Source organism: Candoia aspera, chromosome 7 (genome assembly GCF_035149785.1).
Source record: "Candoia aspera isolate rCanAsp1 chromosome 7, rCanAsp1.hap2, whole genome shotgun sequence".
NCBI classification, from domain to species: Eukaryota; Metazoa; Chordata; class Lepidosauria; order Squamata; family Boidae; genus Candoia; species Candoia aspera.
In genome coordinates, this window is record NC_086159.1 from 50,878,748 (window position 1) to 50,904,806 (window position 26,059).

The following is a 26,059-nucleotide window of genomic DNA, read 5'->3' on the forward strand; positions in this document are numbered from 1 at the left end:
GTACTTCACTATAATGGCTTTTCCAGATTTGTATGCTTCATTTACATAACCCTTAAGACTTAGAGTTTTATTTATTTATTCTTAGTTGAATTTCACAGATAAACCAAAAACATTTGAAATTAATTGGTTGCTAAAAATGAGATAAGTGCTTGATTTGAAATCAGGAATAATCAGGCTCTGAGATTATGAATATGATCATGTCTTTCTGGTACAAATGTATTTCTTTAATAATTGTATGCTATATATTGCTTCATGTATTTTTATGGATGAAATGTCCCTTTGAAACTTAGGCTAGATTCTGTAAAAAGAAATTAGTAAATACAATTGCCTGTGTGCATATGCCAATGGTTGTATATTCCAATTTAGCGTTAAAACCAGGTAACTTGTGATCCTTTAGATGTTGTCATTAGATGTTGTCTAATCACCATTCCTACTGTCTCTCACCATGCCATTTGTTTGGTTGCACTTGTTTATGCACAATTATTCATAACAGATTTATGAAGTATAATTGTTGAAGGTCTTCGTGATTTGGAATACAATCCACCATGCGTTCTTCTTCCTAAACCCTTCTTAAATAAATTAACTTGTTGCAACTCACTATCATAGCTGCGGCTTATATTCTCATATTTTATTTTAATGAGTGTTTCAAAACTCAGTTAAACGCAAATTATGTTCAAATTGCTTTTAAAGGTCACTTGAAACCTTTCCTTTGGCAACTAAATAAAAGTGACAGTGAATTCACAGCAAGCAGTCTCTTCCTGATAAATTACACTTTGACATTTAATCTTAAATCTCTGAAAATGGTTGAATGCATAGATGCATCGGTATGTACATGCATAGCTATCCCCTCTAATGCTACTGTAAATAAAATAGATAATGATCTCATAGAAAATGTTTTTTATACAGGAAGGTGCAGAAAAATATACCTATTCTGTGACAAATAGTTTTATGTAGAAATATTTTGGAATATTATATTGCCAGGAATATAAACTTTCTCGTATCACTTTGCTACAGGGCATAATGCAAGATGTGCAATTACTTATCATGCCTCAAGCATTTATTTCTCAGTGCCCAGATCTTAATCGCAGTAAGTCCACTAGTTTTTATGCCATAATATTCAATATGATGGATCTTGTTTAATTTTTTGTATGCTACGATTTTTTCTTAAAATGTATTGCTCTTCAACGAAAGCTTGATAGCTTGAAAGGACAATCGTATGAATGTCTATAGAGATGCTATTTGTATTAAGTTCAGTAAGCTTTACCCTTTGGTAAAGATATATAAGTCTGCAATTTTCGCTTAAATGAAGTGCAGTGCGATCAATGCAATGTTTGTAATTTCAGCATGCCCAACATGTAATGACTTCCATGGTCTTGTGCAGAAAATAATGGAGTTGCAGGATATTTTAGCCAAAACGTCTGCAAAGGTAATAAGCTCCTCAGAAAGCTCTTCAGTGAACTGAATAACACTAACTTATTTCACCTGAACAACAATAAAAATTGATTTGCACTGTAATTTTTTACTCCAAATCTAAGTTTATTGCAAATAAGTACTTAGTACTTCTTAGCACATTAAGTAAAGCTTCTTTAATTAGAAGTAAATTCCACTGAATTTAAGGGGATCACTTCCAAAATGTAAAACAAATATTTTTGCTCCAGGAATGTAACTATTCTTTATTTTTATACATATACATATACATAGGCTTATTGTTGTATTCTTTTCATTTGGAATTTCAGGTGATTTACTCACAGTGTTGTAACATTGTTGATGTTAGTTTAAATTGGTGAATGAAATTACATTTTCAATATCAAATGTTCTGGAAGATGATCTTAATTTGTAATATGATTGATTCAACAAATATATTATTTGTTTTTAGCATTATTATATGAAGAATTCACACACACACACACATGTTCAAACTATTCCTAATAGCTTGGTCTTCTTGGCTTAATAGTATATAATTAGATGATTATATTATTACTGTTACTGTGGCTATTATATATATGAACTACCTGGAATGACAATTACATAGCATAAATTATATACCAGAAATTTGCTAAGTGCATGAAGTTTAATTGTGGGTAAAATTGCTGTTAAAAGCAAAAAAATTAAGAGAACAAGTTAACAGAAGTTATCTCTGTAAACTGTATTAATTGGTTGCTGATCTGTTTATTATTATATAAACAAGGAAGAAAGAATATTCTAATTTAATTAACACAATTTTATTTTCAATATATACAGAAAATATTGTATGAAATACGGAAAACATCTAGTACATATGAAAAGTAACAAAATACATAGGCACACAATTGTACAATTTGCTATTCTTAAAATGTTTATTTATTTATTTTTATTTATTAATCAAATTTATCACCGCCCATCTCCCACAAGGGACTCTGGGCGGTTTACAGTAAAACATAAATAAAAGAAATATAAAACTATAAAATACTATAATACATAATAAAATAAACATAATAAGAACCCAATGGCTTAAAGTTCTCTGTGATTTGCAAGCAGAGCAGGGTCTTTCTACGAGGCTAGCCATCCCCAGAAATGACTACTTTCCCTCCCGCCCCAGGCATGATTAACATATTAACATAAAGTTTAGAGCAATTTCCATTTCCTCCTAACAGTCAGTCAGACATGCTGCAAAATATAAAGTGTTGAATGTAGAATTATTTGCAAGGTACTTGTCATAACTGATAATGTAGCATATTCAAATTAGTGGCCATAAGAAGCTTTCGTATTCTTATCACCACCTCAAGCCACTGTTTTGTTCAAATTCTTCTGAAAACATATAGATGAAAAATCCATGTTTATCCCAAATCTATTTTTCAGTAGAACTCACTGATTTTTGAAGTCCTTGCTCCCAAATAAATATGAGTACAAATGAAGATAAAATTGCTCATTAAAGGATAACTAAAGATTGAAGCAAAGATAACCCTACAGTCTGTTATGCATTATACACGATGCATGGAACTAATAACCACACTACTTTCCTCATTCATTCCATAGAACACAGTTTCCTTAACTGCTTTTATTTTTAGTTTCATACGGGGATCTAAATTCCTGTTTTCACATTTAGCAAAATTCTGCTAATTAAGATGTATTTCATAATATAGTGGGCTTAATTGTGATGGGAACTCTTTCTTTGGTTAACAAATCCCTTTCTGTGAAACATGTACCTAGCTGTCCCGAGCTGAGCAGAGGATGAATAAGCTGGATCAGTGCTATTGTGAAAGAACCTGCACTATGAAGGGCAGCAGCTACAGAGAATTTGAATCTTGGACAGATGGCTGTAAGAACTGCACTTGCATGGTATGACTGTAAATTAAAAAAAGCATTCAAGGCCCTAATTGTGCAGTCATAAAAAAAATGTTTGTGTTTTGATAAAAAAAAAATTCCCACACCAAATCATTTAAAAGCGAAAGTAATCATACTGGTCATAAAAAATTTGCAGAATACATGTTAGATCACTTGATTAGGCCAGCCTATGGTACGAAATCATATGCATGCTGTCTTGTTTTCTAGAACAAAATAAATTTGTATAAGAAGGAATTTATTTACATTATACAGTAATTTCAGTTGTATTTTCTCTTCTAAAAGGGTCCCTCATACTTTTATGTAATGAGAGCCAGTTAGGTCTAGTGGTTAAGGTGCTGGGCTAGAAACCAGGAGTCTGTGAGTTCTAGTCCCGTCTTAGGCATGAAAGCCGGCTAGGTGACCTTGGGCCAGTCACCTTCTCTCAGCCCAACTCGGTGCAATGTAGACTAGCCTCCTTGTGGTGCACCCCTGGCAACGTTACTTTTCACGGCTAAATAGTCTATATATCTGGCTGCTGGACCTCACAAGGATTTCCCAGCAAGAAAAATCTTTGATTTTACCTGGACTATGCAATTATTATTAATCATGTAAGAAAAGTGTACTTCAAATAAATGTACACAATGATGTTAATCTAAGGCATTATATTGGTGAGAGTGGCTACTCTCATCTCCATCCTCTTCTACTAGTGGTGTCCAAGAGAGTTTTGTTTTAGAGCTGTGTTTTATCTTCTCAAACTATTAGTTGATTTCTTGTCTAAATGGATGCTTACAAGAACTTTGTAGCTGCATATTTACTCCTCTGCAGTTTACAAACATGATAGAGCAAAGACAGAGATATAGGAAAAGATAAGATAGATATAATAGTTGATTTGTGGAAATCACCTGAAAATCTTTATTCGGTATGGCTTTTCATACATCAATAGTCTTCCAAGTTACAGTACTTAACTGGTAGCATCTTCTTTGCAAATGATAGAATTTGGAACAGCTTTAGAAATAATTGAAATGGTTTATTAGAAATCTAAGTGACTCTAGAATGTTTCCTTCATAATTATTTTTTATATAAGATAATAATATGTTTCAAAGAATCCATGTCTGCAACTACCCAATTCATTAGACCATGTTCTGGCAATTATTTTTAAAATAAGCTTTTGTTTTTTAGAATGGTACTATCCAATGTGAAGCATTGATTTGCCCACTTTCTGATTGCCCTCATAATTCTGCGCCTGCATATGTTGATGGCAAGTGCTGCAAGGAATGTCAACGTAAGTCTTTATATTTTTTTATATGTAGTATTTATTCCATATTATAGAACATATAACGCTTTATTCCTATGCATTTGTCTCAGGTTTTCACTTTCACTTTCACTTTTCACCACTAAACCAGAATATAATTTTATTATTGGTGAGATTGGTACCAAGTGTTCACAATGCATGTTTATAGATATTGCATTAAGTGAATATATAGGCAGTTTAGCCAAGCTTAAAGTCAAATGGCTTATTTGTCATCTGTCATGTCCAATGGGCTTCTGGTTATGACTGTTTAGTACGTGGATTGATCCATTGAATACCATCATTTTCTTAAAGGAAATATCTGGAAGAAATCCAATATCATAAAATTTAGATATTTTGCCAGTTTCTACTCCTTGCGGTTAACAAAGGTAGCTTTGTTAGTCTTTAACATAAAACACAACTTGCTAGTCTTTAAGCTACCATAACACTCTTTCTTGTGCTTGATATTATCTCTGTATGCATATGTGAGATTTAGAATGCTTTAGAAATGGGACAATAATGTTAGTTATCCTTAAGAAAAATTTACTCTGCCTAATTGTTTTCTTTAATATCATTCTATACTTTTTAAAATGCAAATCATTTCAAATTTATGGAATATAAAAAAGCAGAAGTCTGCAATCCTACTTCTGTCAAATTTAGATATATGTGTAGATTTGTATAGTTTGTGTTGTTACTAGGATTAAACCCTCATTTCAGCAATGTTGTTTCTACTTAATTTCAGCAATATGAATTACTTTTCTGGTAATAATTAAATATAAATATTTTTATTACATGTTATCATGGGTAAAATGGTTTATATTATATGCATTAAATTTCTCAGAACGTTACATTTTTGTCCTAGCAGCCAGGAAACACGCTGAGACAAGGAACTGGTCTCTAATGTTTATTGCTAGTACATAACAGGAATCCTAACAAACTGAAGAAGTGTGGGAAAAACCCAGACATATAAACCCCAAGGGTTAAGGCGGTCCCGATCTGTGTCTCTTTGAATGGCTGACCAATTCCTCAGTGCTACGCATGCACTTAACAGTCTGGATGGGAGCCCCCTGCTCGCCATCCTTACTCATGACATCACCCTCCCCTCCAGATTCACATTCCATTTCAGCCCCCTCCCCTCCAGAGTCTTGATAAGATGTGCTGTCTGCTTCTAAGGTCCCATGGGAACTGGGCAACGATAGAAAGTCTTCAAAGGAAAACTCCTCCACGGACGAATCAGTGCTGCTCTCCAGGTCTGATAACGCTTCTGGGCCAGGTGGCTGCTGCTGGAAAACATCTAGATAATTAGAAAAGTCATCCCCCCTCCCCCCTGGGAAATGCAAGCCCGAGGTGGAGGGCTGCGGCTCCCCCACCTCCTCTGTAACTGGAGTGAAGGCTTCAGGCGGGGGGGGGGGGAAGGTGCACACTCACGAACTCTTCTGCTTGGGCTTCTTTGGCCTGCTCAGCCGAAAGAGGAATCTCTGGTAGAGTGCGAGGCTTGGGTTTGTGAGGGAAAAGCTGATGAAAACGATGAACCAGTGCTGGTGCATGCACATCTCTGGCATTCTCCCATGTGCGCTCTTCCTCAGGGTACCCTTTCCAGTGTATGAAATATTGGATGCCCCTTCCCCTCTTCTTAGAGTCCAGAATTTCCTCAACTTCGTACTCCTCCAAATTTCTCTGGTAAACTGCCCTGGGATCTCAAGACTATTGGCGGAGCTGCTGCTGGTGCCGGTTGTGGGTTAATCGGAACTGGTTGTTGTAACTACTGTAGCATGGCAGCTTGTAATGTGTTGATTTGGAGATCTACTTGTTGGTGGTGTTGTTGCAGGGCTGCTGCCAATTGTTGGATGGCGAGCCGCATTTCTTGGTTTTCTGAAGACATTTCCAAATGTCTCTCCTTAATTTCTCTTTCGATGGGAGTAGGAGTTTGTTAGGATTGATGTCCTAACAGCCAGGAAACACGCTGAGACAAGGAACTGGTCTCTAATGTTTATTGCTAGTATATAACAGGAATCCTAACAAACTGAAGAAGCGTGGGAAAAACCCAGACATATAAACCCCAAAGGTTAAGGCGGTCCCGATCTGTGTCTCTTTGAATGGCTGACCAATTCCTCAGTGCTACACATGCGCTTAACAGTCTGGATGGGAGCCCCCTGCTCGCCATCCTTACTCATGACAATTTTGAATGCAACATTCTTCCTTCCTTCCTCTCTCCCCCTTCTTTCTTTATGAATATATATTATCACACATATACACTAAACTTACTTTACTATTTTTACTTTACTTCTTGAATAAATCAGGGCAATATCTAATTACTCTCTACTTAATTTTTTTCTTGGCTTCTTTTTCTAGATAAAATGAATTCTGTATTTGATTGGAATATGCAAAGGCAACAGAAACCATACTATTACACAAAAGTCTATAGTTCTTATAACTATTAAATCTCACAATATACAGTAGAGATTTATAATTAAATCTCTATTCTTTCTAAACTTATTTAAATGTACAATATATCATAGGTAAAGGGTAAAGGTTTCCCTTGACATGAAGTCCAGTCGTGTCTGACTCTAGGGGGCGGCGCTCATCTCTGTTTCAAAGCCGAAGAGCCGGCGTTTGTCCATAGACACTTCCGTGGTCATGTGGCCAGCATGACTACATGGAATGCTGTTACCTGCCCACCGAAGCGGTACCTATTAATCTACTCACATTGGCATGTTTTCGAACTGCTAGGTTGACAGGAGCTGGGACTAGCAACGGGAGCTCACCCCGTCACGCAGATTTGAACCGCCGACCTTCCGATCGGCAAGCTCGGCAGCTCAGCAGTTTAACCCGCAGCGCCACCGCGTCTCCTCTACAATATATCATACAGCTACTTATATGTAGTGCACCAGGCTAGAAACCAGGATACCATGAGTTCTAATCCCACCTTAGGCACAAAGCCAGCTGGGTAACCTTGGGCCAGTCACTCTCTCTCAGCCCTAGGAAGAAGGCAGTGGCAAACCACTTCTGAAATCTTGCCAAGAAAACTGCAGGGACTTGTCCAGGCAGTCATCAGGAGTCAACACTGATTTGAAGACACAAAATTATTATTTTTAAAATAATACATTGCTATGTATCAAATTAAATCTTTATAATCATCACATGTTCTAAGCTTTTTTTAATATGCAATAGCAGTTCTGCATACTTGTACATATAAATATGTAAATGATAAACATGATAACCAAATCAAATCAGTTTATTACAGCCCTAAGGCCAGATACAATAAAATATCTAATAGTAGAACAGTTACAAACACACACACACATATATATGTATATATGTATGATTATATGTTATACATTACAGTATGCGTATGTATGTATGTATGTATATGAGAAAAACAAGTATAGTAGGATCTAAAAATAAGTAAGCGCAGATATAATAAAATAAAACAGAATAAAAATAGTATTATAAGATGTTCCAAACTTAATTAATGGTGCAGCATATTGTACAGATGGTAGCAGAAAACTGACTTGGGAAGGTATTTTTGAGTCCTTGTCTGAAATAAATAACATTACAGAAATCACACTCCCTACCTGGAAATTTCTTCAAGATCGGATAAATGAAGATCTGTCTAGAAGATCTTATATAGGGAGCAGCATAGTAGTATGTGGCTTAGAATTTCTATTCAGCTATCACTACATGAACATAACTAAAGGTACATAGGAGTACCCTTAAAATATCCAAAAAGGACTGCTGAGGGCAATGCATCCAGCCTGGCTAAAGTGAAGGTCTTAGGAAATCTCAGAATCGTAATGGATGATAAATAGGAGGCTGGAACAAAGCCTTTTTGGAAGAATATGATAATATTGGGGTGTGACACCTTGCTTAAATTTTTGGAACCATCAATATGGCTTGAATAAAGTTATTTTGTATCGTTTCAAGAATGTTAAGCTTTGCAAAAGCAAATTTGGGAGCCATAAAGAAGCTGAGGGACTACCTTACCATGGAAAATCCTGCAAGCTGCAGGAATATAAGGGACTCCTTTTGAGTGGTAAAATCTTATGATAGCTGTAGAGGTACATTGTGTGATATTTGCCCAATTGAAAAAAAAGAGCATTCCAGGTCAGAGAAGCACGGAACTGCACACCAAGATATTTATAGGTGTGCACCTGTTCAGTTTGAGTCCCATTTATTTGCCATTTGTGAACTTTATGATAATGTCAGGCAAACACTAACACTTTGATTTTCTGATAGTTTATTGATAGCTTTTGTTCTGTAGAGAACAAAGCTAGTGCCCTAAATGTTTTTCTCATTCCCACCTATGAAGTAGACATAATAACTACAGTACATCATTGGCATACAGTAATTCTGGAATCACACAATCAGCTAAAATAGGTAGGTGATGGGCTGAAACAGCAAGTGTTTGGATTATTGGATTTAAATATAGATTAAGAAGTAGAAGAGCTAATATGCAACCTTGTCTTACACCTCTATAAGTTGGGACTGTTTTAGATAAATATCCCCAAGGAGTACATCTAATTTTCAGGGAGATATTTGAGTAAAATTACTGAATATATGTTTCAAACTCTTAGAAGCAATGAACAAGATAGCCTACAAGCACTGAAATCAGCTATCCTGTTTCAGCTGATGAGCCAGGTGAAAGATTGGGCAATCTAGCCAGGAAGGTTTTTGCATTGTAGAGGACAACCTCATATTATATATATCTGAATATGATCCAGTGAAAAACTAAAAAAAGGACAGATAGTCTGATAGTGCCGAGTAACTGACGAAAAAAAAACACTAACTAAATTAGGTTTTTCTCTGGAGGATGTTGGGTGTTCATTCATTGGTCTAGCACAGTGCTTCTCAGCCTTAGCAACTTTAAGATATATGGACCAATTCCCAGAATTCCCCAGCCAGCCATGCTGGCTGGGGAATTCTGGGAGTTGAAGTCCACACATCTTAAAGTTGCCAAGGTTGAGAAAAACTGGTCTAGCATATATTCTAGATGCTAAACAAGTCAGTAACTGTGAACACTGAAGTGAAAGTAAAATAATTTTACGTTAGAACATACCTGCATCTAGAAAAAAATAAATGGAGTAGTTGTTGGAATACACATACATGGTGATAAAATTTGATAAATAAATAAATGTGTAATGGAATCATCTGCTGAGCATTGAGCAGCCTTTACTTGATTCTTCAGTGTTTCCAGGAGCATGGTTTCATGCTGAACCAAGAGTTGGTTCATACCATACTTTTTACTCCTTACCATACTTTTTTAAAGACTCAAGGGAATTTGTCTGTTAGGTATGATACCAAGGTTTTGAATAACATTGAAAAATATTTTATTTTAAATGATATTGTTAACATTCTGCTTTGATAAGATTTCATGAGATTAAGAAGAAATATGGTTACAAATTTCATCTGAAATTAAGTTGGAACTTGTAACCAACTCTATAAGACTAGTGAGAAAGATTGGCCATCAGTAATTAAGAAACTCCTCTAGTTTTCTATTCTTTGAATTAATCTTGTTTACCATATATTTAAAATTTGGACAACAAAGAAGTGGAAGAAAAGGGAAAAGGACAGGGGTGAGAAATTGTTTCCACCTTTTCAAATAAGCTTAAAATTTCTAACTCTGGATCTGTGATGGCAGATATTTTTCATATCAGAAAGGAATGGTATTTTCCTAAAAAAGGGAAGAGAATTCTGGGAGTTTGAGGTCTAACTACCTAGCTTCCTGACCTTCTGGAAGGTCATAGGAGGTCATCCAATGACAAAGTGGGGTTCTATTTTGGGCATGGGGTGCTGATGATGAGAATTGTAATGGAGGTATCTGGAAGGCAAATATACTGTATGTCACTTCCATATTTAAACCCCACTATGGCACTGGCTTTATGGGCATTGACCTGGTTACCAATAGATCTCTGAACAAAATTCCAAGTGCTGCTTTGACCTATAAAAAAACCCTACATGCTGGCTCCAAGTGTCTTCAGGACTGTCTCCTCCTCCTTGCCCACCCTTAATGTTCAACCCGGAGGGCAGGATGCTAAGGTTTCCATCCTTGTGAGATGGGAGTGGGGAAGCCAACCTTTGTGGTAGCATCTCTGTCCCTTTGCAGTAATCTCTGTCACAGACCAAGAGTGTATCTTCCTGGCATTTACAGAGGAAATGAACATGACTTTATTCCAGAGGCCTTTGGATCTGATTGGCTGCTTATGTTGCACTTATGGGTAGGTGGGGTGGGCCTTTATTTGCAATTCTTTATAGTAGTCTTTAATTTATTTTTAGGGTACTGTTCAGAGAGTTCTATTGTTTTACTTTGGTTTATTATTGTAAACTGCCAGGGGTTTTGTGATCCATATACTTAATAGGTTTTTGGAAATTGGTATTTTTGTTCTTAGTTTACTATTAAATGATGTGAGGGGGGCAGAACGTATAAGGAAATCCAATAAATGGTAGGGATAAGCAGAGATATATTTTAGAACAATATCCAAATATCCACTTTATCTATCCTGCATCTTTTATGAGCAAAAAATGCTGCAGATTTGCTTATGAAATTTCTTTTTGAAAAGCTGTTTTCAGAAAATGTGAAATCACTGGTTTTCCGTTCCGATGTGGTTCTTTTAAGCTCCATCTGTTGCAGTTAATCAGTAGGAGGGTGAAGCTCCTGAACTCTGTGGTGAAGCTTTTTGTTTTGTAATGTACAAAGTCACTGATGTTAAACTCTGCTTTCTTTGCATTACAAGCAGATACTACTGCCCCATTGTTCTCTATTGTGTATACAAGAATTTTGGGTTTATTGTGCTCTTTATTTTTAATCAATATTTCACAAGAAACCATTATGTCTCTGTGAAAACCATAATGTGATCTCATAACAGAAGCTAATGAAGTGAAATAGTGCACTCAAGGAAATGCCCATATAAGTTAGAGTATAAGAACAGATTAGATACATGAGTGACAAATCCTTTGAAAAATATGAAAAAACTACATTTTCTGTGATTGAAAGAAATCAAGTATTTTATTCATGACTGCTAAATGTGTAAAACATGGCCATTCATTTAGGCATGCTCTTCTGCTGTTTAGCCCATGGTGCTGGATACATTTAGCAGATACCTAACGCATGGTTATTAAAATGTTTCTGATATCAACCCATGCATGCAAAGATTTGTGCATTCTATCAAAGGCTCAGAAATGTAAAGTGCTAATTGTGTATTACTGTACCCAGTTGGTGTGTGAAAACTACAAAGGATAGCTATGAAACTGACAAGTCCTTTCATATGGGATGTACCTTCACTGTAAAGAGAAAATTGACAAGGGATTTGAAAATTTCAATCTTCTTGTCAGATTAAATAAAAACAGCAACCTAACTGAATTCTGTGAAGTGAATATGGCTGGAATACTGACTTTTAAAAAATGAAATGGATATAATTTCTACATGTATTCATTGTATATGATTGTTGACTCATTTGCAGCCAGAGACTTTGGATTTAAGCTGATTTAGCTCCATTATTCTTAATGAGGTCCTCCAATTGTGTTCTTCCCCCTGTGGATTAAGCTGCAATTCTAAACACTTTTATTAGGGAGCAATTTCTGTTGACCAAAATGACATGGTAGCAGCTCAGTTATTTTGAAATCATGATTTGAAAGGTATCCATCGCTTTTAAAATTTCTGAATCCAAAGTGTGATTTATATTTTGGTAAAAAATCAGTACCTGACAAGAAAATTATGTTGTGTTTGCAGTTGTGTAAAAAATTAGAATACTGCAAGTTTGACTAACAAGAAGTAGGATCTAGATATGAGGCAGTTGGTATAGTGATTCTAGACTAGGTATCAGGAGACTTGAGTTCTAGTCCTCCTTTAGGCATGGAAATCAGCTGTGTGACTTCAGGCCAATCTTGCTCAGCCTGACTACCTCAGGGAGTTGTTGTGGAAAAAATAGGAAGAGAAAGCATTATGTATGTCATCCTGAGTTATGCAATAAAAGCAGGATATAATTTAATACATGAGTGAATGAATGAATGAATGATCATCTAGGTAACTGAAGCTGGCACTTGGTTTGATCTTGCCTGTACAGCTCCAATTATTACATGCTTTCCAAGAGGCAGATCAATACTCAGTATATAAAATTATGTATTGAATTGTCAACATTATGTTACAAACAGATGTACAATTAATCAATATAATCAAACTCTATCTTTAGCCACCATATCAAGTCTTGTGTGGGTGTTTAGGTGTGCCTCAATAACATTGCAAAATATTCTTGAAATTAAGCTTTCAGTTAGGCCTCAAGTGATGGGATATAGTTACATGTTCAACTGAGAAGAGAAATATGAGAGTGTGAGAAGGAACATGCTGTATAAAGACAAAACACCCACATAGTCCAGGCTGCCCTTGAAGAGCATTTGGAAGTTTCAGCTGGTACAGAATGCAGCTGCAAGGGTTATAAACGGTGTCAGCTACTCAGCACGTGTAACACTGCTTCGGGGGATGCATTGGTTGCGAGTGTGTTTCCAGTTGCAATTCAAGGTGCTGGTTGTCACTTTAAAGCCCTTCATGGTTTGGGACTGGGTTACCTGAGGGACTGTCTTCTCCTAGTTGTTTCTACCCGTCCAATCTGGTCTGGCAGGACGAGCATGCTCCTGGTCCCGTCAGCCAAGGAATGTTGGCTGGCAGGCACCAGGAGATGTGCCTTTTCTGCCATAGCGCCTGCCCTCTGGAACATCCTACGTCCGGAGAGTAGGATGGCCCCTACCATGCTGGCCTTTGCGAAGGCCTTGAAGGCCTGGCTATGTGCCCAGGCCTGGGGTCCTGAGTGTGTGAAGGACCCCACTTCCTGGTTGTGCTTCAATCGATTATAATATCTCTTGGCTGTTCTTTGTATTTAATTTATTTTTGTATTGTGTTTGTTTTAATTGTTTTTATGATTGTTCACTGCCCAGAGTCACTGGTTTGAGATGGGCAGCTATATGAATTAATTGAATAAATAAATAAATAAATTCAGTGCCTGTGTGGCCAAAAAAATGCAGATAGAAGGCCTACAAATAAAATGTGAGAGAAATAGCCAGCAACTATTACCAAGAGGCATAATCTTCCACTAGTAGAATATTTGTGTGTGTGTGTGTGCGTTTGTATACAGCAACATTTTCAGGTGGGAAATAGATTATACTTCCAGGAAGACAGTCTTAATGGATCTTGGTGACCAAAACTGCAATAATGAAAGAGTCATGGAGGTGTGTCAAGTCTCATTTGCCTTTCAATCTACTTTCATCTCATCTGTCCCACAAACATAAGAAGCTTCTTATCCTTGAGATATATATTATCAGTACCCATATTCTGGTCACTCTGAACACCAGATTGAATAATAAGAAAAGAAAGCTTTATGTTTTGAGTAGAGACAAGTGATTGACCCATAAGCACAAACTGAGCTCTTAAACTCTCAAATAACTTCTCCATCAATCTCCCCTCAAAATGCATTCCTAAAAACAAAATTATTTCTCCAGGTTCCCTTTCTCTTTATCTGTCATCTCTGTTTATTTTGCTCATACCAACATAAAATATCATATTTTCATAATTAATAATGACTTAGAGTCTGCTTTAACTCATTCAGCTGATCTCCATTATTTTCATTCTTCAATTTAAGACCTCCAGACTTCTCTTAATCTTTTTTAATGCAGACATAAGTCCCAACTTATGCTGTCCCAACTCCAACTATAAGGCTGTAGTTTAAGCTGCATATTTTGAAATAAGTAGATGTATTCACATGCTCTGCTATTCTTCAAATTGAAAGCAGCAGAAATGTTGAATGGATTGCTGCAAAGGTACATGAAGATGAAACCACTTTTGGCCAGTTGAGACAAGCTCCAAGTCAGAACATTAAAATAGTTATAAATAAATCAATTTTGTATTAAGCTACATATATGCATTGATTTTTCATAATCCCTTTCCTTTCTTATTTGAATAGTATTTATTTACATGTTGTATATCCTGAAAAAGAATATATAATGCAAAACATAAGGTGAAGATGATCTTACATACTTATGGATGTGTTTCTTGAGTTGTGCTTGGAAATATGTGGGCACACCATCCTTTCATAGAATTAGTAAGCCATGATCATACCATGATACTATCCTAAACTAGCTGAGCTTATAATACTTTTCACTGATACCATGATATGAAGTACATTTCAATAATCTTTGCTCAAAAATGACAACTACTAAATCCAAATCACCATGTATACTGTACACAATCAGAAGGCGTATTTTTAACACCAAATTGTAGAAAGGGAGCTATGCTGCTATATGGTAGCAAAATTTCAGAAGAAGTTTGGTAGCACCTTTACCAGGAGTCTGGTAGTACAAATTTTATTAAAAGGCAGACACTTTTGAAAAATTGGAGCTTGCTTCATCAGATGCATAGAGTGATTAGACTGATGTAGGATTTAAATTGGGAATGCCGGGGAAAGGAGCTTTCAGCAAGCTCAGAAATCTCAAAAACCTCAATGGATTTTTAATACATTACTAGGGTACTGCACAACCAACATGTCTTTCCTTCCCTCCCCCTCCAGCCTCATCTCAGTTTAAATCCTACATCTGTGGCCACTTTATATATTTGATGAAGTGAGATACAGCTCATGAAAGCTTATGCTGTTTAATAAAAATTATTAGTCAGAAAAGTGCTACCAGACTCCTGTTCTTTTTCCATCTGCATCTTTCAGATGGAGTTCATCTAAGATTGACCTTTCTCTGATCACAAGCAAATATTCTTTAAAATTCTTCCTGTTTATACTCCTCAAGAATTTGTTAAGTGTCTAGATCTTTATAAGTACTGTGAATCATTATATCTACCCCTGACCCTGATTGCTGTTAATAGCTCAACCTCTTGACTGCTCAATCTCATGAGAATGTTTTCTCTGATGTTTTTCTGATTTCCTTTCCTTTGTTTGTATTATCCTATTGATTTGAAGTTAAGCTGCATACAAGACATTTATTAAAACCTGTACTAGTATGCTGTATAGATTAGGGTGTGGCAAGGTAAAGATAGATGTGCCTGTGCTATACTTCTCCCAATTATGGAATTTAAAATAAAGTATCATTTTTTACCCTATTACCCTATCTACAAATGTCCATAACAGGATCTTTCAAGGTGATCCACTGCTATTTTAATTTTCAGTTTTGTAATTATACCATCAACAAGAATGCTAAATAAGTCAAACTCTTCCAACTTTTTTACTTTTTAAAATTATATGCCAGATGAAAAGCTGAACTGAATCATTACTAGATACTAAACTGAACTTTACTTTCTAGATAGCTGAACTGAATCATTACTAGATACTGTTCAGATATTTAGTAGTGATATTGCAATGCAAATTTCAGCAATATGTGCCATCACTGAAGTAAAGAAAGGGAAAATCATTAACTCACAAGAAGATATTCAACTTATAAATGAAATAACCATCAAAGATCTAACACCTGAGGAAGTTTATAAACTGGGAATCTGGGATACATTAGGTATTTTGCACAGCTAAATAAAGAGAAAAATATGCTTAGAATTTTGTTAAATGATTAAAGAAAATCCTAAAGTCCTACCTAAATTGAAGAAATATAATCACAGCCAACAACTCATATGCAACAACAATAATTCAACACTACAGGCATGGTTGGTTGATTTCCCAAGACTTCTCCATGTTAACTTGAAAGTCCATATGGGAGGTCCAATGCTGTGGTAACCAGAGAAACACTATTTTCATGCTGGAACACCTTTGACCAGCTTCAGCTTGCCTCAACAGCAGGCTGCCTGAAGGATCCATGGTCTTTGCAAAGTGGCAGCAGGTTGGTGAAGAGCCTCAAGTTTGTATCACTTCAGTTTCCTTCACCTGCTAAGATTGAAGGCACAGTTAGAGCTGCTTTTGATTGTGAGCCTCAAAACATGCATTGGACCTGTAAACAAGCTCTCACTACAAAAACTTTGTCAGTCTCATCTTCATTTCACTAAACCTTGGTATTGTTGTAGAACATGAAGTAGACTGATGGAAGTGGTATACTGTTCTTTAGTATACCATTATGTAAGAGTATACAAGTTAGTATAACGTGCAGAACTCTTGCATTTGAATGATGCTGTACACTTTGAAAAATATGCCAAAATACACTGAAGAAAACGTCTATACATAAAAAAATACAGATAAATCTCTTTGCTTGCCTAAGGAATGAAAAATAAAACAGAATGGATAAGGAAATCTGTATTAATACAAATATGTAGTGTATACAGTATTTTGGGAATTTATATTTAAGGTACCGTATATCAAAATATAATTTGCCAGGAGAATTAAAAATATCAGTACATTGAAAGTGTGCTATAGGGTATTTTAAATTGTAATTTATCCCCAAAATTTTGCTCTTTTTTTCTTTTTCATTTTGCCCTTACCAAGGAGTTTGCAGAATTCAATAAATTCCTTCAGCAAATTATAACCAACTCATTACTCTTATTCTTACTTTATTTTATTATAATTTTTGAGCTTCAGCAAAGGATCGTTACCTTGTCATGGTGCTGAACCTTGAGCACCTCAGTGATGCCATGAGCTAAACCGTGAAGGGCCACCCAAGACAGGAAGGTCATGACAGAGAGGTCAGACTAAATGCGATCCCTGGGGAAGGTAATGGCAACTCACCCCAGTATTCTTGCCGTGAAAACTAAATGGATCAGTGCAACCAGAGATATGTCGGTATATCATCGGAAGATGAGACCCCCAGGTCGGAAGATGGTCAAAATGCTACTGGGGAGGAACAGAGGATGAGCTCAACTAGCCCCAGACGTGATGACGCAGCTAGCTCAAAGCTGAAAGGACGGCTAGCGGCCAACGGTGCTGGTGGTGAACGGCGAATCCGATGTTCTAAGGATCAACACACCATTGGAACCTGGAATGCAAGATCTATGAGCCAGGGCAAATTGGATGTGGTTATTGGTGAGATGTCAAGATTAAAGATAGACATTTTGGGCATCAGTGAACTGAAATGGACTGGAATGGGCCACTTCACATCAAATGACCACCAGATCTACTACTGTGGAAAAGGCAACCACAGAAGAAATGGAGTAGCCTTCATAATTAATAGTAAAGTGGCTAAAGCAGTGGTTGGATACAATCCAAAAAACAATAGAATGATCTCAATTCGAATTCAGGGCAAGCCATCTAACATCACAGTGATCCAAATATACGCCCCAGCCACAGATGCTGAAGAAGCTGAAGTAGAGAAGTTCTATGAGGATCTGCAGCACCTACTGGACAACACACCTAAAAGAGATGTTATTTTCATCACAGAAGACTGGAATGCTAAGGTGGGCAGTCAAATGACACCTGGAATTACAGGTAAGCATGGCCTGGGAGAACAAAACGAAGCAGGACATAGGCTGATAGAATTTTGCCAAGACAACTCACTCTGCATAACAAACACTCTCTTCCAACAACCTAAGAGATGGCTTTATACATGGACTTCCCCAGATGGACAACACCGAAATCAGATTGACTACATCCTTTGCAGCCAGAGGTGGCGGACATCTATACAGTCAGTAAAAACAAGACCTGGAGTTCAGATCATGAACTTCTTATTGCACAATTTAGGATCAGACTAAAGAGATCAGGGAAGACCCACAGATAGCTAGATATGAGCTTACTAATATTCCTAGGGAATATGCAGTGGAGGTGCAGAATAGATTTAAGGGACTGGACTTAGTAGATAGGGTCCCGGAAGAACTCTGGACAGAAGTTCGCAACATAGTTCAGGAGGCGGCAACAACATTCATCCCAAAGAAAGAGAAAACCAAGAAGGCAAAATGGCTGTCTGCTGAGACACTAGAAGTAGCCCAAGAAAGAAGGAAAGCAAAAGGCAACAGTGATAGGGGGAGATATGCCCAATTAAATGCAAAATTCCAGAGGTTAGCCAGAAGAGATAAGGAATTATTTTTAAACAAGCAATGCGCGGAAGTGGAAGAAGACAATAGAATAGGAAGGACAAGAGACCTCTTCCAGAAAATTAGAAACATTGGAGGTAAATTCCAGGGAAAAATGGGTATGATCAAAAACAAAGATGGCAAGGACCTAGAAGGATCAGAAGAAGAGGAGATCAAGAAAAGGTGGCAAGAATATACGGAAGACCTGTATAGGAAGGATAACAATATCGGGGATAGCTTTGACAGTGTGGTCAGTGAGCTAGAGCCAGACATCCTGAAGAGTGAGGTTGAATGGGCCTTAAGAAGCATTGCTAATAACAAGGCAGTAGGAGATGACGGCATCCCAGCTGAACTGTTCAAAATCTTGCAAGATGATGCTGTCAAGGTAATGCATGCTATATGCCAGCAAATTTGGAAAACACAAGAATGGCCATCAGACTGGAAAAAATCAACTTATATTCCCATACCAAAAAAGGGAAACACTAAAGAATGTTCAAACTATTGAACAGTGGCACTCATTTCACATGCCAGTAAGGTAATGCTCAAGATCCTGCAAGGTAGACTTCAGCAATTCATGGAGCAAGAATTGCCAGATGTACAAGCTGGGTTTAGAAAAGGCAGAGGAACTAGGGACCAAATTGCCAATATCTGCTGGATAATGGAAAAAGCCAGGGAGTTTCAGAAAAACATCTAATTTCTGTTTTATTGCCTATTCTAAAGCCTTTGACTGTGTGGACCATAACAAATTGTGGCAAGTTCTTAGTGGTATGGGAATACCAAGTCATCTTGTATGCCTCCTGACGAATCTGTATAACGACCAAGTAGCAACAGTAAGAACAGACCACGGAACAATGGACTGGTTTAAGATTGGGAAAAGAGTACGGCAGGGCTGTATACTCTCACCCTACCTATTCAACTTGTACGCAGAACACATCATGCGACATGCTGGGCTTGAGGAATCCAAGGCTGGAATTAAAATCGCTGGAAGAAACATTAACAATCTCAGATATGCAGATGATACCACTTTGATGGCTGAAAGCGAAGAGAAACTGAGGAGCCTTATGATGAAGGTGAAAGAAGAAAGTGCAAAAGCTGGCTTGCAGCTAAACCTAAAAAAAACCAAGATTATGGCAACCAGCTTGATTGATAACTGGCAAATAGAGGGAGAAGATGTAGAAGCAGTCAAAGACTTTGTATTTCTAACTGCGAAGATTACTGCAGATGCTGACTGCAGTCAGGAAATCAGAAGACACTTAATCCTTGGGAGAAGAGCAATGACAAATCTCGATAAAATAGTTAAGAGCAGAGACATCACACTGACAACAAAGGTCCGCATAGTTAAAGCAATGGTGTTCCCCATAGTAACATATGGCTGCGAGAACTGGACCATAAGGAAGGGCGAGAGAAGGAAGATCGATGCTTTTGAACTGTGGTGTTGGAGGAAAATTCTGAGAGTGCCTTGGACTGCCAGAAGATCAAACCAGTCCATCCTCCAGGAAATAAAACCAGACTGCTCACTTGAGGGAATGATATTAAAGGCAAAACTGAAATACATTGGCCACATAATGAGAAGACAGGACACCCTGGAGAAGATGCTGATGCTAGGGAGAGTGGAGGGCAAAAGGAAGAGGGGCCGACCAAGGGCAAGATGGATAGATGATATTCTAGAGGTGACGGATTCGTCCCTGGGGGAGCTGGGGGTGTTGACGACCGACAGGAAGCTCTGGCGTGGGCTGGTCCATGAAGTCACGAAGAGTCGGAAGCGACTAAATGAATAAACAACAATAATTTTTGAGACTGTGTCAGGAAAAATATTTTCACACTGATTAGGAAAGCTTGTATGAGCAGCATTCCGGGGATTATGTTTAATAACTGGGTGCCATACAGTATCATTTATTTTAGAGGGAGTATATGTGGATCAACCTCAGTATGTCCATTCTGGATGGCATTTTCAGAGGCAGCCCCCTCCTCTCTGAGATGAGGTTCCCATTCTTTTATCCTTTAAGAAGCCATTGAAGATATTCTTTATCCACAGGATTTTTGGGGAGAGACTTAGAAGACAGCCAACATTCTTCTTTAAATATTCTAAGATTTACTGTTTTTAATATATTGGATTTATGGATGTCTTTAATGCACTGCTGTAAAACACCTTGCATCCTTCAAATAGGCATCATATAAATAATTCAATCAATCAATCAGTCAATCAAATCCTTTCCTCTATTGCCTTCTCCCCTCCTATCACAGCCTTCACCAGTCCCCAAATCTCTATTCATGATCCTGCCACCTTCTGCTCCTGTCTGTACCATTTCCCCCCATTTTTGCTACTTCCCCATGGATCAAATGCACATCTTAAATTCTTCTTTCTCTTGTCACCATTTTCTATTCTGCTTTTAGTGCTCTCTTTCCTTTATGTTATCGGATATATAACAACATAACATGTTATCAGTTCTAATATTTTTTCTCCATTGTTCTCTTCCCTTCTTCTCTGCCACAATCTCTTTGGCTTTTTTCCCCCACCCTACATGTCATTTGAAGTCTCCACCCCATCTTGCTATTTCAACATATTAGTATAAGGATCAAAGCATAATTACTGTGATGTGGGGTAGGATGAGTCAGATAATTACCATAAAGTCAGAGTTTGTAGCTGAATGGGAATGCCCATGCTCCAATCCTAATAGACCACACTTAACTCTCACTTGAATGATTTGGAGTTTATAGAAATAAAGTAAAGCTCTTCTGGGACTGCTTTAAGGCATTTTGGCTGGCACTACATGCTCAATCTTAAACTTTGATTTAAAAAAACATAATCGTTGTATTCATGTAAGGTGCTAATGTTAAACAAATGAATTTATACAAGCAACAAGGCGTCCCCAAGATTCCTTCTACTATAGTAATTATGCAGGCAGAAATTCAAAAGGTTCACAGTTCCTTCTTGAAGACACACCTGATGAATTTCAACTGATGCATATTGACAAAATTTCTGGTACTTTGTCTACTAGGTAGAAATACGTTTCCATAATTTCATTAGGGGCATATTACATGGACAGAAAATTATCCAAATATTGAAGTAAGGTGTAAAATATGGCACCTAGGCTTCTTATCAGTACAAGGAACATGGATCATATAATACCTGAACTGAAAGAATGGAACTGGCTTTTGGTTGTTTACTAGGAATAATTTAAGTATTGGTATTGTCCTTTAAAACTTTAAACAGCTAAAGCTTGACTATTTAAAGGACTGCCTTTACTGCTATGAACCTGATCATTTGTTAAGATTTGAGGGAAAGCTCCTTTTGAAGATTCTGTCACCATCAGAGGCCTGACTTTCTGGATGGCCAGAAACTTCGGTACTGATCCCAGACCATGGAATGCACTCCCTCAGGAATTGCCTTTGGACCCCCATGCAATAAATGTTAGGGAACACATAGTTCTGCCAGGCTGATATTACATTATTTTAGTACTTAATTTACTACTTTAATTGACTTTTTAAACCTTTTATATTCTGTTGGAGTAAAAATATGGAACAAAATAAAGAATCAAGTGATTGTGGAAGCTGTAACAGTATCTGCTTGGACCTATCTGTCCCTAGTACAAATTCTACTTTTTCCTGAAACTGTGTGCACAGGGATCCTGACTTGTAAACCTAATTATAGCATATAAAGCTGAGTAAAATCTTTACTGCTTCTGTGGGACAGAATATAAGAGCTTGGTCTTCTATTCCAATTTCCATCTTTTGAAGCATGAGTGGCATTTGGAAGGCTCTTAAATCTCCATCTGAAAATGCAGTATATTATTGTTGTTGTAATTATTACCTTAGGATATTCAATTCTTGCTGAATGTAGAAAGAAAAGTAATAATACATGAAAATAATATAGTATTAAGGTATTCATAAAAGCTACTCTTTTTTTAAACTAAGCACTTTATATAACATGGGGATATGCCCTAGAAATTTATTTTAGGGATTTAAGCCATATTTATTACATGCATTATATTTATTATATGTGTTTTTATATTAATACAAATAACTCATCCTTCAAACATTAAATTTCTAATAATTGGTATGACAATAACTAGTTACTTAGATTGAATTCTTTAAGTATTGTGTATTATAGCACAGTGAATAGTCATTCTGAAAGTTACAAATGATGATAGTCTAATCAAGGAAAATAAAATTTGGTTCAACAAAAATACAATATATATTTTGAATAGTTCATATTAAATCTAATTATCCAAGGAATTAATCTTAGGGATCTGGGTAACTTAAAGCTGGAAATGGGTATGTTTTGTTTAGCACACTCCTTTTCAGAGCTGTTGGAGCATTTTTACACCAAAATTCAGCCTCTGAATTTTTAAAGTGCAATATAAGGACTATTTTACTGTCAGGATCAGGACTTAAGCTAATTTGTAGAGCCCATTCTTTATATATAGTCGATGCTAGGCTTAATTTATAGATCTTAAAGAATCTAGGAAAGATCCTCCCTGAAACTCTAGAGAATTGGAAGTAATCATTGTATAGCATGATTGTACAAATTTTTGACTCCTAGTGTCTTTCTTAATGCAACTTTCTCAGTTTGCAAGCCACCAACCAACTAAACAGGACAGACTAGATTTAATGACTTTTGGAGGTAAAGAAGCTTAAATATATTCCACTTCAACTACTTTGCAGAAGTTGCTGTTTTGTTAGTGAGGTTCTTGCATGTGTGTTTATGCACTTGAGAAGTGAAAGTTAATAAACTATGTAGGGTGTTTAGGTGTCAAATTATTGCTTCATTCAATTTTACTATCCACTAAATCCCCAGGGGAAGAGTCTTCAACAATTTGCCTTCAGCAAAAACCTGCTGGAGATTTTGGAAATGAAATTTCTGGAAGCAGCCCTGCAGCTAGTAGCTGTCACTCACAGTTTAATCCTCACAACACTAGTGCATATGGTGGTGGTGTCACAGAAGAGCATTAGGGTTGAGCCAAAGCAGTGTGCTTTGGAGCTTCATGTTGCCAAGGTCACTTCTAATAAAATGCAAATAAATTAATTATACTTGACAGGTAGAGTTGGTCAGTTGAATACAGCCTTGAAATGGTTGCTGTATTATCCATTCTTTGTCCTATTACATATCATGTACAGATCATATAGTCAAACATCTACCATATGAATATGTGAGAGCTTTATCTGGATTATGTATGTTTGAAATATCAAGCGGCTGGAATGCGTACAGACACACATTTCAGTTCAGCCAATCTAATGGAGTGAACTTCCACTAGTAGAAAACATTTTAAAACCTTTGGAATAAAGAAATCAAATTACAGTGAACAGCAGCCACTGCAATAAGAAATAAATAGTGCCTCAATGTAGCATAGTATGTATTATATTAAAGTAGTTTAATGCTTCAGCATATTAGAGCTTGCAGCAAATACATATTTGACAACTTACTATTAGCAGAACTGCAATCTTTCATAGATTTTACTAGATTAATTGGCTATAAACACGCATTGACTTATTAAAAATATGTCTCTGATGAATTCCAGGATTTGTACCAAAGATATAATACTGATGACTATAATTTTTAAATCAGATAGAAAAAAATATAAACAGAATATATTGACTTGGATCCTGACTTCTGTGAGTGTACTCTACTGACAGAATCCTCTTGCTCAGAGAAAGAGGGAAAAACTTTATTTTTACCATTTCTCCTTTCCTTCACACTGGTTATGCTCTTAGCATATACTATGAAAGGTAGAAACTGTCAATGACAGTGTTTGAGTGTGTGATACAGTTACAAGAGAAAATAATTATAAATATATAAATCAAGGTCTTGTTTCTGATCAGGAAGTGACTATGAGTTATTCGAATAAGCTAGAAGCAAAAGTTTCAAATGATGATAGCACTAAATTCAGTTAAAATCACATTCAAATTTTAAATTGAAAGTCAGTGTAAATTATGGTAAATGATCTGGCCCCAGCCCAGCCCTTCAGGTCTTTCAGTGATGAACCCATTTCCAGCGCAATTGAGTCCATCTTGGTGCTGGCCACCCTTTTCATCTCTTTCCTTTGACCTTTCCCAGGATCACAGACTTCTCAAGAAAGCTAGGTTTTTGCATAATGTGTCCAAAATATGATAATTTCAGCCTGGTCATTTGTGCTTTGAGTAAGAACTTTGGATTCATTTGTTCAATGATCCGTTTATTTATTCTCAGGAATATTTTCCAATACCAAAGTTCAAAAGCATCAGTACTCTTTTTATCCTGCTTCTTTCAAGTCAGTTCTATAGTTCCCCTGGGACAACCATTGCCTGCATGATTCCGATCTTTGTAGGCATGAAGGCACAACATCTGAATGGCCTTGGTCTATGATATAGTTCTTGACTGCTGGTTTCTATAGTGTTGATGGTCAATCCTAAAAGGCAGAAGTTATCTACCACTTCAGTAAATTCATCATCAGTTCTAAGACTGATTGCTGTATCTGTTGTCATTAGTGTGGTATTTTTTTATATGTAATCATTTTTCCACTGTGCTCCCGATTTTCATTACTAGAGCTTCCAGATCATTTTCAGCTATCATCATCATAGCACAGGTACTGATAGTTCTTCCTCCAATTATATATTCAGTGTATAGGCTGAATAAATAAGGGGAGAGTATATACCCTTGTTTTCTTTGCTGACCTGGAGTCCACAGCATGGCTGCCTGGGGAATTCTGGGAGTTGAAGTCCACACATCTTAAAGTTGCCGAGGTTGAGAGACACTGTATTAGAATATTAATTATATTACTTGCTAGGTGTGATGGGGGGAATAAACACTTAGTGTCCACTCCTGCAGCCATACCTTTCTGTTGCTTATTACATCATATACTTATCGTACATAAAAAAAATTATTATTTCAAAAGTGTCTTGTGAACTTTAAAACAAAATGAAGTATGCCTTGCCTGTGTTTCCATTGAAACACCAGCTATAATGTGCTTACAGATTCAGGTTCAGCAGGTTCTTGCGTACAAGTTCAAGGTTGTGTTTACTGCTTTCCTTTCTCTGTGCTTTGCTTTGTTTGACAAAAAGGGGAAAACGGAATGATCACAGGTCAAGACTGAACCTGAGTAATCCAGTTTCCCCACATACAAATAAAATACACCGAATTCTAGCTGCTAAATAACAGTTGCTATGCTTCTAAGTGATACTTAAATGATGTCTAATACCTAGAATTTTCTGTTAAGTGGTGTAATCATTGTCTTGGAGCATCATATATAAAAAATCTAAGTACTAAAGTATTGTGCTATTTTTAACTTTATAGCAATATGTGTATTTGAAGGCAAAACCTACTTTGAAGGGGAAAGACAATCTGTGTACTTAGACTCAAAGGACTGTATTCTGTTTGAATGCAAGGTAAGATTATTTTTAGTTTATCTTTCTCCTGTAATTTGTTCCAATACAACAAATTAAAAGCTATTATAGTAGTAACATGATGGCTTTTCAAGTTGATGTATCTTTTTTCATATTGCCTTTATGTGTAAGATATTTTTTTAACTGCATATTTACTCATAATAAAGCTGTGATATCCAAGG

The 26,059-nt window shown here is 36.6% G+C and overlaps 1 protein-coding gene across 2 annotated transcripts in view; it reads left to right on the forward strand.

Annotated features, from left to right (window-relative positions):
- NELL2 (neural EGFL like 2) overlaps positions 1–26,059 on the forward strand; it is a 133,013-nt gene that overhangs the window by 38,368 nt on the left and 68,586 nt on the right. For both annotated transcript variants that reach the window (XM_063309386.1, XM_063309387.1), the window contains exons 6-10: positions 1,015–1,087; positions 1,344–1,426; positions 3,190–3,318; positions 4,483–4,585; positions 25,789–25,880. In XM_063309386.1, coding sequence (XP_063165456.1) covers positions 1,015–1,087; positions 1,344–1,426; positions 3,190–3,318; positions 4,483–4,585; positions 25,789–25,880 — 480 coding nt within the window. The remainder of the gene's footprint in view (positions 1–1,014; positions 1,088–1,343; positions 1,427–3,189; positions 3,319–4,482; positions 4,586–25,788; positions 25,881–26,059) is intronic.